Source organism: Notechis scutatus, chromosome 5, assembly GCF_049901735.1.
Source record: "Notechis scutatus isolate UNSWTSFEM ecotype Mainland chromosome 5, rNotScu1.2, whole genome shotgun sequence".
In the NCBI taxonomy this organism is placed as follows: Eukaryota; Metazoa; Chordata; class Lepidosauria; order Squamata; family Elapidae; genus Notechis; species Notechis scutatus.
The window spans coordinates 34,635,677-34,651,896 of NC_142013.1; the positions used below are offsets into that span (position 1 = coordinate 34,635,677).

The window sequence follows — 16,220 nt, forward strand, 5'->3', positions numbered from 1 at the left end:
TTTCCCTCTAATTGCTTGAGGCTTCAAATATTAAATCATATTCCAGTTGTGGATCATATGATATATAAATATATATATCATACAACTGTTAATTCAGCTAAAGGTCTTAAGTGCTGTTGTGGTGGTGTTATTGTGTCTATAACCAACCACACAGTGCTATACTAGATTTCCCAATAACCAAGGCTACATTTTCTAACTGCATGTTCATTAAGTAATATTTTTTTGTCAGAAGAAACTTGGCTAAATAGAACAACATATCTTAAGTGAGATTCATTCAGATATTTATATATCTAAGCATAGATATATAATAATTATTTAAACTGTGGGTAAAAAAAACCATGTAACCCCAGATGATTGACTGGATTTAATTGCTATATATGTGAATTGTATACAGGAGGAAAAAAGTATGGTCTGTAGACACTGATTAAAAACAATAACCTTGTAAAGATAATGTATGACGAACGTGCCATAATAGGGAAGGACACACATTGTATTAACTTTCTTCATGCAGAAACAATGCTATGATCCAAATATTTCTTTTATAAAAAAAAGAAAAAAACTGATTGATCAAGAATTTCTAAAAAAAATCAATAATTTTCTGAACTTAATACTTATATCTCATATAAGCTTAATTTGAAATATATATATATAAATTATATTTAAATATACTTTAAGCAGCAACTATGACCAAGAGGGCTTTCACACAGATTTAACACTTTGTTGGTTGTGCCTGTACCTGACTGTTCAGACAATCACTCGCATCTTAGTCACTTCATAAATGGGTAACTACAATGTACTCCATCCACATCAGGCTGTCTGTAAAAGCCACACAGAAGCTACAGCTGTCGCAGACTGCAAGAGCACCCACAGTGATGAGCATGCTATATTATGCCTACCTGATGGCAGTACTCAAGTGCAGTTCCAGGTGAGTTATTATATAAAAAGTCTATTATGACATACAGACTGGATATTGATGCACTGCCTATATCTGAATGTTTCTGCTCATTCAGCGTGACTGGGCAGAGTGGGATGCCTTCAACTAAACAATGTCATCTATTAAGTGCGTTCCTAACAACACCTGCCTTCTGGAATAGCATCCCACCAGAGAGCCATACAGCTGTCACCCTGGTGACATTCAGAAAATCTTTGAAAATTTGGCTATGCATCCAAGTCTTGGGGTACAGATATAATTGAGTTGGATATTGTGTCATTACAATCTGGATGCTGATCATATGTTTCTTTTTCTTTCATAATTCATAATTGTTTTTTTAAGAAAAGTAACCTACCGAAATCATCTGGGGTCAAACAATCTTTGTATGAAATAAATAATTAAACATTTTCTACAGAAATTACTTACCAATAATAATAATAATGTAAATTAAGCCAATTGCTGCTACAGTTCCAATAATTGCTAAGCCTGCAATCAAAACAGATCCATGTTTCGGCTCACATACTGTTGAGAGAAAAAGGTGGGCATTTAAGTTAGTGGTGAAAGATTATGAAAGGGGGGGCTGGTCCTTTCACCAGCTCTGAACAATATTGTATAGATATTTGAGTGGTCATATACCTTACATTTTTCAGACATGATAGTAGAACATGCAAGGACATCTTGAAATTATATACATAAATGAGGCTTGATTTTTTCATGGCTTTACTATATAAAAGTTAGGACTAACATAATTTATTTTTATGGCACTTTATAATTTATTTTTATGGCATTTTTATGTTTGTGCATGAGTCTGCTTAATCTGTATAGGGAAGGTTGTATCAGTTAAAACAGTTACATAACAAACATTTCCAGATGTAAGAAGCAACCCACAACCCAGAGGCCTGACAGGCATATCTGGAATTTTAAGAGAACTCAAACTCTTAAAAATATATGCCATGAAGGAAGCCTGACATGCATGACAAAACGTCTGTCATGGAAACATAACTGTTCCCACAGACCCTGATTCATCAGATAGCAGGATACAATAGTTCACAATAATGAATAAAACTGTAAGCTCAAAAATGATGCCATTTAAATTGTATCAGAATGCTTCACAATTTATATTATAGAGAACTTCCATACCTTGGCTTCAAAAAAGTGCAATAATCACTAGGTGGCAGCAAAGAGAGTTTTATCTAATATTTGGAATTTTACAGCTCTGATATGGTAGCCCCATATTAAGGCAGTATCTTTATTTATAACTTTATTTGTTATATTTGTATCCCACCTGTCACACAGGCAACTCAAGGTGAGAAACATGAAAGCAATGCGAAAGATATAAAATACTAATCTTGGTCAAAAGAAACAAATCACCAAATGTAATATTTTTGTCCTCTTTGGAAGCTCTTTAAGCATCCATGTTTTTTCCCAGAGTTGAGTATCAACTGCAAACAACTGCTGCAGCAAACCCCAGGAAAATCTATGCTTGGCTTTAGGAGATGCTGATGGATGCTTACATGCAGGCCACTGTGCAAAGTGCCTTTTCCCTCTTGAAATTGAAGCCATGCACAACCATAGCACATAGCAACTAGAAGGAAGGGAAAAATGGAGTGACGGAAGGACCACATTGAAATGGGTTAAGAAGGTTAGGAAGGAAAGCAAAAGGGAGGAGTAAAATGAATAAATAGAAGGGGGGGACCATTGGGCAAGGAAGGAAAAAAACAAAGACAGCATCACAAAGGCAAGCCCAAATTAAGCTACAGCTGAGCTAATCTTCAAAGGTATTCATTCTTTTCAGCAGTGATGCTTGCGATAATTTGCACTTTTGGTTTATTACCTTCTTTTCAAGACCATGTAAGATGATGCTGAGCTGCAAGGGCCAGCATTCTTTCCCATGCTAACTAGGACACTGGAAGTCCAGAAGCATTTGATATGGGTTGATAATATCTGAAAAGTATTGAATTTGATATAGACATATAGCTATGCTTTGTTGTAATTTTGTTTTAGTTTGAGACAGCCACAGTATAAAAGTTAAGTAACGTCTTCAGGATCAAACTGTAACACATATTACTTTGATAAAGTACATAGTTTACCTGTCACACACAAAGCAAATCCAGCCACAGCAATTACATATCCAAGTGCTTTCAGAGCTAGCAAAATAACTGCAAAAAGTGGTTGCTTCTCAAAAACTAGGGAAAGAACAATAATGTTACTGAGAAAAGAACATATTCAGAAACAAAGGAGAAACAGAACAAGTCAGGATCTTTTAAAAAGTAATTTAAACTTGTACAAACATGTCTCTGGCATGAGATAAAGTTATCAGGATGGATGGATGAAATAATCCCAGGGTAACTTGTTTTATGTGTAATTCTCAATTATTTTTTCTTATGTTCAATTGTGTCTGTTTATTGAAGGGTCCCTGGACAAGTCCCTAAGTTTTCTTGGCAAGGTTTTTCAGAAGAGCCATTGCTTTCTTCCTAGAGCTGAGAGAAAGTGACTTGCCCAAGATCACTCAGGTAGTTCTGTGCCTAAAGCAGGACTACCAGACTTCCGATCTCCTGGTTTCCACCCTGATTCAATCACTACACCAAGGAAGCTCTCAGTATAGTGTAGTAGAGCAGAATTTGGATACTAAAGGCCAACAAACAATGCTGGTTGGTACAAGAGTATGTGGAACTCCTAGGCCACACTGACTTATGGCTCCATCTCCAAAGATTTCCATATTTAGAACGATTGGTATTGGTGCCTTCTAAGCTTTGGTGCTCTAAGCTAGTGCCTACTTGGCCAACCCTGACAAGTACAGCCCATAAACAGCCCATCAGTTATTGTGCACATAAACAAAGGTTTGTACATGTATCCCTAGTGGGTATTTTTAGCTCAAATTCTTCTCTCACAAAGGATAGTAAAAGATCATTTCTTCATTTGAAGAAAAGTGATACTTTGATACATCAAAGGAATCTCTAATTGATGCTTTGACATATCAATGAAAAAAATCTCATTGGCAATGTCACAATTTGGTACTCTGGTACCAATTCAAAATTCTGAATCCTTTCCTCCTTCTCCCCAAATGTTGTCTAAAACTCAATGAGAATACTGTTGTTCAGTGCCAATAGTTTGCCAATAATTTTATGATTTCTTTCCCTTCTGCATTCCCACTGCACCTTCAGAGTAACATTTAACTTTTAGACTCTAAAAAGAAATATAGCGATGAAATAAATTAGAAGATTCTCACCTGTTGTAAACAGGAAGTACAAAAGAGGCACTACGATGACTGCAGGGATGACTATGAGACCAATACCAGTTCTAACAGATGTTGTATATTCACCTGGAGAAGGTCAATTCTTTTAAAAAAACCAATCTTTAGCATCAAGCTATTATGTAAGAATACTATGCATATTAAAAATAACTGCAATGGAAATCACAATAAATAGACCATCAAGTTTAAGCCAAATGATATTTCTACTTTTTCCAAGTTGTCTTTTTTATTTTATTCCAGTACAAATGGGCTGGTGGATTTCAAGATATTGTAGAATCATCATCATTCCCCAGGATTAGCCATACTGGCTAGGAATAAAATTGCTACATCTGATGAAATAGATTGCCCTTCAGCTTTAAAATTTGCAACTAACAAAGCTACAGTTGGAAAGTAAGAGAGGGAACATATTTAAGTTGTAACTAGATATATACTTTCATCAATTCATATTTAATCCATATAATTTTTTGATGTGTGACTAATTATTAGTTCTTAGCTAGGAAGCAATAACAACATTGGAAGAGAACATGTAAAATAGCTTATTATGAGAATTTTATCCTTGGAAATAATTGTGATGATTGTATTCTATAATCAGCAGAAAATTATGAAGGCGACCTATTTAAGTGCCTCCTGAGGGGAAGAACAGCACCAGAGAAATATCATTTCCTGTTAAATGTTTACCGAATAGTAAGGGAAATTTATCCTACTAACATAGGATGAAAATATTAGTGCAAATATTTTTAAATGACAAGAATTAATACTGGATATGCTTCATCTATATGAACCATTCTATATTTTAATGAAGGATTTCTACTCTTTCTGGTCTCAATTTTGGCTGTTTATGACTGCAAATTAACTGAACAAAAAACAATGCATTCAAGAGTCCTTTTATATTTGCAGTGATTTATTAAACAAGAAAAATAAAAATGCATGTTTTGTATAGTAAAGTTAAAAATCAGCAAGGACAATTAGAGGGAACCATGACCAATTATTTCATGACCTCAGAGATATCTGCTTTTATAATATTAGTAATAAATAAATATTTAATATGTAGCAAAAATAATAAATACCAAGTGTATTCAAAAGATATGCTGAACATATAAAACTAGGACAGCTACACTAATAGAAATAGGAGTAGTAATTTAATCAGAGTTAGGAATAATTCAATTGGTGACATTTTGAATCTTTCATACATTAATTTGCCTGTTTTTATGTAAAAACTATTATCAGTCACATACTGGCTATTATCAAATTCAGTCTTGCTGTATGTAGCTTAAGGCCCAATTTAGCTTGATAGAGTATATTTATTTATTACAATTCTTACCTTTGGCATAAAGAATGGTACCAATCACAGCAAAAATTGATATTAATAGTCCTGTAACAGTAAAGCCAATTTTCTTTTCGAATGTCATGTCAAACTTTTGAACTAAAAGAAAAATAATAGATGAAAACAACAATTAGAGACTAAACACTTAAATACATGGCTTTCAAATTATGCTTTTGAACAGGAAAAACTGAATATGAATGTTGTATGTATGTAAGTATATAGAATTTTGTTTAGATTACATTCCCATATTATTCATTTGTTTAGGCCCACTGGTTTTACAATTTTACAAACTATAGAAAAAACATGAAAGCTCAGACAAAAATGAACACACACTTCTATATTTTCTATTTATTTTCTTCTAAGGAAATTATTTTAATCTAGTACACATTATGCTTTGATTTAAAAATTAAGTCCATTTAGAAATATAGCTAATCCAGAGGTGTGGGGGAGGAGGGGTCTTTCTTTTCTTGGAAATGCTCTAATAATAGCAGCTGGACAGCCATCTGATGGGGCTGCTGTGACCTGAATTTCTGCACTGAGCAAGGGCTTTGGACTCAATGGCATGTAGTGTATGGCCTCTTCCAACTTTATTTTTCATCCGCTTTGCAAAATTCTGAAAAGCATGGATTTAAATTTAATCCAGGTCACACGTAGGGTTGGGAGGTGCAAATTGTGTATCTCTAGCCTTTAGAGAGGGGGGGGAGGGAGGGAGGGAGGGAGAGAGAGAGAGGGGAGAGAGAGAGAGAGAGAGAGAGAGAGAGAGAGAGAGAGAGAGAGAGAGAGAATATTCTATATGATCCCAATGTTGCTATCTTTTGGGAGAGTACTTACTCCCAAACTAAAGCTCTCACAGGTTCTTATATAACATTAATCACTGAGCAATTGCTATGTAACTATTTAATTTTTGTACATTTTATCTCTCTTTTTCCTGAGGTGGTTATCTTTTATACTATTCTTTCCACAGATCTTTTTTAATTCTTTGGCAGAAGTCTTGCCAAGTGGGAAAACCTTAGAAATTGATTAAAATCAATAAAATAAATACATTCAGTTTCCCCATTTATTATCTAAAGCATAACATTTCCAACTGAAATCATCATATAAACTAGGTAGCAGTCATGGAAAAACTTAAACAAAATACAATTAAAAGCCAACTATCTTAGAAAAATAGGAGAATCGTGGAAAATAGAAAGGTCTTGAACCAGCACTGAATAATGCCAATGTGCATGCTAATGAAATCTTTCTGTAGTGGGAATTCCACCAATGAGGTATCACCTCAAAAAAAAAAAAATCCTAGGTTCTATAGACTGTTAGAGTTACATAAGATTCCAATACCACTGTACTTGTCATTAAATTGTACCCTTCTTGTCTAAATGCAGACATCCTCCATCCCTTTTTACATTCCCTTCCATCAGTGATGGACAGCCGTATCTAGGTAAGGCTTATCTACTAGGTTGGGCTTATCTACTAGGTAACACTTGCTTTAGTTCTTATAATCCAGCAAGATGTAGTGTTTCAAAGCTTGAACGAAAGACATGAAGAGCCAGTCTCAATGTAGGCATCAAGCTGCTAAGTATGTTAAACTTTAAAAAAAAACTAAACAAGTTTACAAACAATTTGTTGAGAAATTAATGCAAATCTGCAAGGAAATGTAATGATTTTGTTTATTATTTGTATGGAATGATAGCAATTGCAGTAAATATAATGAGCAGCTATGACTAATGATATAATGAAAAGATAAAAATATAGAATGATTAATTTATAACCATTATGAATAATCATAATAAATCTATAGACTCATTCATGATCTGTGACTGATACAGCTGGAAAGGCTGTAACTCTTTAAGTAGTTTATAACTCTTGTACTTTAAGTAGTTTATTAGCCATTGTGCAGGAGCTGAGATCTAGGCTGGGAGTAGAGGATCCCTTCGCCCACCTTCATTCTAGTCCAAGCTGCAGATCCTGGGATATTATAGAAACAAGTTTATTGGTTTGATCTGGGATTTGGATCTTCCACCTAAAAGCCTTGGGAGAACTGGAATCACTACAATAAAGCTGCCAAAAATATAAAGGCATAGGTGCTTACAATTTTTAAACAGTATTTTGTTGTTGTTGTTGCTCACTACAGCTTTATTTTTGCTTCCTTTACTTGTCTTTCTGTTTAATTGCCTGATCTGTTTAACAGTTAAAAGATTTCTAGGTCAAAATACAATATATAATAAAGTTCCTCTAGATGTATCCATGGTGGAGCTTGTTTCATCACTGGTGTTTACTTAATTTCCTGTAAACTGCTTATGGTAGGTGAGTCACTTGCTCTTCCCAGGCAAGTCTGGATTTTTTTATGTTGTCATGGTTATGATTACAGGATCAAAGCCACAATACCTTGTACTTCCTTCAAATAAAGGCAGCTGGAGTTACAAGAGGCTAATATTGCAAAATTTACTTTCAACTAAATTTAGTTGGAACTGTTAATGTTAATACTTCAGACTAATTTACACTGGTTTGAATGAAACATTGTGTAAGGCGTCTGCCTTACACAATGTTTCATTCAAACCAGTGTAAATTAGTCTGAAGTATTAACATTAACAGTTCCAACTAAATACATACAGTAGCACAGGTTAATTTAAAACAGTTCCAACTAAATACATACAGTAGCACAGGTTAATTTAAAATATTTACTTTCTAAAATAAACAAAGATTAAATAAATATTTTAATTTGAAAGAAAGACATAGACAGATCAATATTGCCACTACATAGCATTCATGATTTTTTTTGCAATGTACTTCAAATTATTTTAAAAAAAGTCCTATATTTTATACTACCAAATATTGCTTACTAGAGATAACCTATCCAAACTTTAATAATTCCCTTGACTATCAGGATTTCCCCAATAGATATGCAAGTCTGCCTGTTACCAGCAAAAGCAAGGCTTTTTAAATGGACTATTCCAACTACTGGTTGGTAAGGTCATGCAGCTTCTAAACATAGGCATTTGGAAGTACCGAACTCTGTTACTAACCATTCTTATTTTTGCCAGAGACTCTTTTAACAAACTGGCGGATACATTTCTATTCTAAACACAACAGTTTTAGATATTGCATGAACCAGGAGACTCAGCATGATTTTTAATATGTAGGAGAAAATACACCTTATAAATCAATATTATCGCTGTAGCTGTTGCACAAGGCAGAAAAAACATAGTATGGTTTTTGATATATAGAAAGCACTAAAGAAGTTCTAAAGAACAACTTTTAACAAATGAAAAGCTACTAATAACAACCTATTTTTAGATGTTTTTCTTGCCTTTATAAATTCTTATAAATAACTCAAGGTGGCAAACTATCTAATACTCTTTCCTCTTCCTATTTTCTTCACAACAGCCCAGTGAGGTGAGATGGAGTGAGTGACTGGCCCAGAATCATCTTTTATGTCTATGGCAGATTAGAACTCACTGTCTCCTGGTTTCTAGCCTGGCATCTTAACCATTGGAACTGGTTTTTATTTAAAGAAATGTTTGAAAACATTCAGTTTTGTTTTGATTCTGTTTACATAATCAGTGTGCCATGAAGTAAGGCCAGTAGGTATTGAGTTAGCATCTTCAAGAAAGAGTACACCACAGATATAAGTCAAATATAAAGCAATTAAGATATTATACCGTTAACATCTTAATTAATAAACCTAACAATAAATATTATAGTACAATAATTTGCTACCACCTTGGATATGAAGATTTGTGACTCATATTTTAAATTCCTTTAATGTCTACAAATACTACTTGACTGTATTAATGTGTAAAGATATTTTAAATGATTTTTAAAAAAGTATTATATAGTAGCTTTTTCAAGAGCTCCACTTATGAAACAAAAGCAAAACGTATCTTTTTATTTTAGATTTATGTTTTATAATATTCTTAACATACTAAATTTTGTATACTATTTTTGTGTTCCTACTGCAGTACAATGTACCTAGTACAGTGCAAATAAAATTAGTAAAATAGCCAGCATGGTTATTATTTAATTTGTGTGCCACCCATCTCACCACAAAGTTTACAAATATTTCTAAATAAATTGGAGAAGAATATTACTTAATAAGTAAAATAAGAAACTTGTTATTTCTCATATATGCTACCAATTGGGTACAAATATGATTCAGTACAGAATGAGAAATATATTAAGATTGGCCATAAAATTTTCACTCAGAGAAATGATCCAACAACTGGGATTGAAGATTAGCTTCATTTTTTTTAATCACCAACCTGATTTAAATGATACCTTTCATTTAGATATTTGGAGTTAGTGCCAAACCATTCTACTTAATCCCTATTGATTCCATATGGATATGAATGATTACTATAATTTTTGCTATCAAATCAGATTTGACTCATAGCGACTACATAGTGACTAGAGGGTTTTTAGACAACATTTTTGGAAGTGCCATTACCATCTTTCTAAGGCTGAGAGAGGGTGACTGGCCAAAGTTAACCAGTTTCTAGTTTCTGTGCCTATGACAGGACTAGAACTCTGGCTTCTTCACTCCTACGCCCCTTTAACTGCTAAACCAACCTAGCTCTCATGAACATGGTTATTCCATCTTTAATAAAAATTACCACAGGATTTAAAAATATAAATCTGTTTACAAAACAAGCAAGATTATATTAAGGGAGACATTCTTACTTAATGTTGATAAAATTATAACATAAACATAAAAATAAAAATGTACCTAAGATAAAAATGAAAGAGATTCAAATTAAGTTCTCTTAAAGAAAGCATTACACATTAGACTGGCCCCCACTCTGACACTCTTTTGGAAGGCACTGAAGACGTGGTTCTATCAGCAGGCCTAGGGAACCCAGAGCAGGATGGAGCCCATTAAATAGTTTGTATGAATGTGTGTTGTTGCCAGGTGGGGGGGGTTATTAGTTTACTAATTTATTATTATTCTTTTTATTTCTTTCATGTTTTTTATTTCTGTGTAATCTGCCTTGAGTCGCCATGTGCAAGTAGGCAGCAATATAAATTTTCTCAAATAAATAAATAAATAAACCTTATCAGTGACTGAGAGGTCCTTCCCCGATATGATATGGCGATGGAATGCTGTCGATTATACTTATTCTGTTTTAATAAAAAATTTTGGTGAACCACCTAGATTTAGTATGTATAGACAGGCAGCTAAATAAATAAATAATCATTCAGCTTGTTTATACCATCAAATATATATCTTATGGTACAAAAAGACTGAAACACATTAATCTAATCTAATAAGAGAGCTCTCATATTCACCAAAACAATAGACAGAACAGGAAAATCCTCAGATCATGAACCTTCATTTAACTGTAAATGAACAGCTCTCCTTCAATCCCTACCAATTCAAAATAACTATGATGACTTTGTGATCATTATTTACTGGCTAAACTCTATTTCTTTCCCACAGAAAGATATTAATATGGTATTTACTTAAACTAGAGGAAAATATACAGTAAATAAAGCAAAATCCATGTTTGGATGATATCATTTTATAAGCATATCATGAAAATATAAACTAAATGGCATAGTAACCTCATGGAATAGATTTTTATCCAATATCAAAAAAAATTAAAAAATAAATGAATCATCTCCTCACACTATGTTTGGAAGTTACCATATAGAGGAAAGGACTAAAAATGAAACAATTTCTCCAGTTCTCAATCTAAGGAAACAAGCCATATCATCAATGACATTAAAAGCCATTAAGATATGAAGCTGAAGCAAGGGAATTACATTCGGTCCTTCCTTCTTGCCTACCTACCTGCCTGCCTACTGAAGTAGTACCTGATCAAAGTCCTAGCAAACATCTTAGTTTCATGCATAAATCCTTATAAATGTATATCATAGTAGACTTTGTAGCATCTAAGTAAGTTATATTAGCATCAGATAATAATAGTACATTGCTTTCAGAGAAACATTAGCTACTTATTAGATCTTCATGATCACACTCTTTTGTATGTTATCAGAAGCCAGAAAAATCAGGATTGTAAAAGAATAGATCCATCTGGATGCATCAAAATGGATGGATTGCAAATTTATAATAATATTGTATAAAATACTAACCTGTGCTTTGCTACGAAACTATGTGGTCGGGCTTAGTTTTTAGGGAGAAAAAAAGGGGAAAAATTCTGCCTCTGCCTATCAGCATCCATCGGTATTTGTCTGGCTAGCATCCTGTCAGTGTGTGAGAGAGTTGAGGGCTATTTGGAACTGAGGCAGTATTTTCCGTGTGAGCAAGGAAACAGCAAGGAGTCTGGGCGAGGCTTAGCTCAACAGTTCTGTACTAAAGCTGGTTGCTGCTGTGAAACTAAAACTGAAACTGAAAATCCTCTCCTCTGCTTGTGTTTTGCATTTGGAACAGATTTCTTTTCAGGTGGGGAGGGGGTGGAGAACTCCTTAGCATCAGAGTATGTTAATAATAATAATAATATACGAAATACTAATGCTCTGATGGTCATTTTGAAAAACCCTTTCTTAGTGAGCACCTAGAAGCCAAGAGGAACATACATGCCAAATTTCAAGTTTGTAGGCTTTACAGTTCCGGAGATTTTGTGATGATGCGTGAATTATTTCGCTTTTATATACATACATACATACATACATACATACTATAAAAATAACTAATTGTAAAATATAAAATTTGACCAGACTATGGGTAAATATTGTCATATTAAAAATATGAAGCTTATTTTGAATTATATTCCAAAATATGCCATGTTTTATGGGGATTTTAAAAACTCAGGAAAATAGATGCAATCCATATCTGGGTGGGATCTGGTCCAGAAGGTAGGAGCTGTGACAGAGAAGTCACCATACTTCCTGGGTCCCACACAATAGTAACTTTTAGGAGCATCTGTGGCGCAGTGGTTAGAGTGCAGTATTGCAAGCTACTTCTACAGCCAGCTGCCTACAATTTGGCAGTTCAAATTCCACAGGGATTCAAGGTTGACTCAGCTTTCCATCTTTCCGAGGAGGGTAAAATGAGGACTCCCAAATTGTTGGGAGCAATATGTTGCCTCTGTAAACTGCTTAGAGAGGGCTATAAAGCACTATAAAGCGGTATATAAGTCTAAGTGCTATTGTTATTGCTATTTAATAGAAGAGACTGGAGAGAAGGGATGGTAGGAGTAACCATATTAGGCAGACAGAAACAATGGGAGACAATGGCAGTACCGAGGTGGTCTACAGTTTTCTCAGACATGGGGCATAGCAAGAAGAATTATATTAAGAAACTAACAAGACTCCTAGAGTGCACTAGACTGTCTGTGACAAATGATCAATTCTGTCTTTGAAGAACTCTACTAAGTTCTTCACTTCAGGTGGCAACCTGCTCACATAGTTCATACAGTTAGGCAATTCCTACTGAACACAGCCTGAGCACTTTTCATTGGTTCTGGTTCTGCCTTGTGCACAAAATAAGTCTACTCTCTTTTCAATATGACAACTTTTCAGTTCTTCAAACAGAAGTAGAACCATTCATCAGCATTATTTGGGCATGATCATTCAACCAATTGTAAGTATTTTTAACAATAGGACCAACTTGTCCACATTTTATCATTTTATTAAGGAAAATTTCATTCAAGCCTGTTGAAGAACAAGTACTGAGGGTCCAAGTACTCTCTACAGCAGTGGTCGCCAACCAGTGGGCCAGGGACCACTGGTGGTCCGCGAGAAAATTTTGGTGGTCCGCAGAGAAATGTCACCCCCAAAGCAATTAATCCAGGCTGCACAGGAACACAAGGATGTGCCGCCCACGTGGCCTGTGGGAACACAAGGCTTGCATTGCTTGCATTGCAAGCAACATGAGGTAGTGAGGGGAGAGGGGGGAGGGGGGGAACTTGCCCCATGCGTCTCGCCTGGCCACTGGGCTGCTTCTTTCTGCTTCTTTCTTCTTCTGCTTTTGGCTGCACACAAGGAAAGCAGCAAAAGTCTTTCTCTTCCCCAAATTCCACCAGAAATGAGTCTTTGGGACCCTGCAAGGCACCCTGCTCCAAGAGGCTGCGCCAGCAAAGACTCATTTTTGGAGGAGTTTGCTGCTTTCCTGGCATAAAGCCAAAAGTCTCTCTCTCTCCCCCTGAGAACAGAGCTGGAGATGGTATAAAGAATGATTGATTGGTAACAAAAAGGGGTGGGGAATTTTCCTGCAGACTTTTTTTTGGGATTTTCCAAGGGTCTCTGGTCCGCAGGATTTAAAATTCTGAGTTTGGTGGTCCCTGAGGTTCAAAAGGTTGGCGACCCCTGCTCTACAGCATTCTCCTAATCTACTAAGGTAATAATTCTATAAAGAAAATGGAGTTGCTCTGGCATTGCAGAAGACACATACTGGTTCCTTCTTATTGTAGCTAATCTATCAATGTTCAGAAACATAATGATTTTATATTATTATTAATATAAAACTTAATTTATAGAAATAATGACATTAAAAGAAAGAACATTTTCTACAGAATGATAGTTGTATTCAATTTGTGTCATTTTATGGCCAAATGCTGAACACCTAGAGGCAAGTACAAACTTTTTTTCAGTACAGACTGTTATAGAAGGTATTAATAAATACTCATAGATGTCACAAATGAAAGGTAGCAGATTTTAATTAATTGCAGTGTCACCTTTTATTCTGTTATTTCCGCAATCAAGAAAACATTAGTAAGCAATTACATAAACTGCTCAAAATGAAGATGCTTACACAAGTTTTTAATCATGTAAAGCACAAACTTATTTTGCATTATTCCACACATTACACACACACACACATATTAACAAACTTTATTGATATCAGTATTAATAATGAAAAAGGAATTTAGTACTTACCTACAGTAATGAACTGGCACCAGTACAAAACAACAATCAATACTATGATGGAAATGATAGAGAACCGTTCCACTGGCTGAAACCAAGGTACTATAAACAAAACAAATACAGTACAACTTCAGGAAAGCGTGCACATTTATAATATATTTCACATATTTCTGTGCTGACCTTTCGGACATTTCTTTATCATTACAGCAGAAAAAGTCAAATTATTTACAGGACAATTGTTCTAGGTTTCCAGATTAAAAGCATAGTAGGATTGCATATTTCTTGATATCTTAAATAGCTTATGTTAGCAGATTCTCCATCTAACTAAGAATGCCCTATATTTAGGGGGAAAGGTTTCTTCAAATCATCCATCCTCAAAAGTGCCACTCCTCCACTAGTGTCTGCCTATCCACAACACATAATCTAATAAACACACTTAATCTAATAAACTTGTGTTTATTACATTCAATTTACAACTTTTAGTGATTACTCACATAATGTAAGTAAGAGCAGTTACTAAAAAAAGAAGCAATATTGAAGGACTGCAGCACTTAACAATACTATGGCATCTGCAAGTGGCCTTTGAAAAATATTCTCAAAATAGGTCATAACAAAACGAAGATGAGTATCTTACAAAGCAAAGTGGACCTTTGTCCTAACTATTGCAGACAAAAGCAAAGCTTAAGAAAACAACTCGTCATTTCTACTGCCTTAGTTCAAACCATGGAAAAACTCAAGTATTTCAGTTTTGTTTCAAGTTATCGTCCTAGCACTATCATCCTGAAGTTTCTGGAAATCTGTCCCTGATGTTCTTGCACATTTTTATTTCCTTCACCTTCCTGCACAGTCAGAGACTTCTCTTCTGAGAATTAGCATTCTACATTCTATCAACTTCAACTTTTGCATCATAGAGGCTTTGTAATTTTCCACTTGTGACCTTAAGCTGTAACTTTGTCATGGCATTAAAAAGCACTTTCACTAAATAGTTGGATGTAAATGTAAAAACACCAGCCATTGGAGACATTGGATATATTTTTGGCTGCAAACTGTAGTCTGCACAAAGGGCTGCCTTCTTAAATTCTTATGTAAAATCTAAAAATTATTGGGGTACCCAAGAGTGTTACTTTTTTCTATCTTCCATAGCCTTAGTAAGACTGCACTCTTTATTTCAAAGGCTGTTCCGAAGACTGTAGAGATAAAACTTACTATAAGAATGCTCTAATTTTTATGTATTTGTATATTAGTTTTATACAGGTGATATGGTCAAATGACTTAATCATTAAAAACTCCATTCCCTTCTGCAATTTTACCCGGGAAGGAAAAAAGGGTAGATTCTTTGGACCTCCTTTCCAAACATGGTGCTACATCCTTCCACAGAACATAGCTAAATCTACTGTGCTGCTTAAGGGCTGGCAAAGTAAGCCTTACCAATTCTCTGCTGGCACAGGGATCAGGGGATACCAGGCACTTCCTGCAGGAACCAAATAGGGTTTCTGCATTTCCTCAATTGCAGATTTTGACCTAGTTAATGTGGTAGTATATGCTATTCATACCACAAACTATGATTGGGTCAAATATGCTTTTTGAATTAAAGAAGTAATTATGTTGGTCAACCAATTCTGCTATGACAATATTGAGTGCATTATGATCCCATTCTTAATTTCTTTTTAGCAGCAGCTGTGAAATCTCAAGAAGAAAGGCTGATGCAGTTGCCAGGCTGACTGAAGTGGGAGGACTAATTCAGGAAAACTGCCAGAAAGAGTGAACAAGCCTTTTATGCAGCTTCATTTTCCAGATATTCTTCTTACCGCTTTCTGATGAATAATTTAGGCAGGCTGTAAGGGGGAAAAAAACAAAACAGGGACAACTCTAATTTCTATGTTTGCATATATTAT

General features: G+C 34.8%; 1 protein-coding gene across 10 annotated transcripts in view; it reads right to left on the minus strand.

The window, feature by feature from the left end:
* Positions 1-16,220, minus strand: part of CD47 (CD47 molecule) — a 69,216-nt gene that overhangs the window by 18,514 nt on the left and 34,482 nt on the right. For 6 of the 10 annotated variants that reach the window (XM_087966530.1, XM_087966528.1, XM_087966525.1 and 3 more), the window contains exons 3-8: positions 16,134-16,160; positions 14,338-14,427; positions 5,506-5,607; positions 4,161-4,253; positions 3,022-3,117; positions 1,358-1,453 (exon numbers count right to left, since the gene is read on the minus strand). In XM_087966530.1, the coding sequence (XP_087822656.1) occupies positions 1,358-1,453; positions 3,022-3,117; positions 4,161-4,253; positions 5,506-5,607; positions 14,338-14,427; positions 16,134-16,160 (504 nt within the window). The remainder of the gene's footprint in view (positions 1-1,357; positions 1,454-3,021; positions 3,118-4,160; positions 4,254-5,505; positions 5,608-14,337; positions 14,428-16,133; positions 16,161-16,220) is intronic. The other 4 variants (XM_087966529.1, XM_087966526.1, XM_087966531.1 and 1 more) reach the window with 1 other exon arrangement.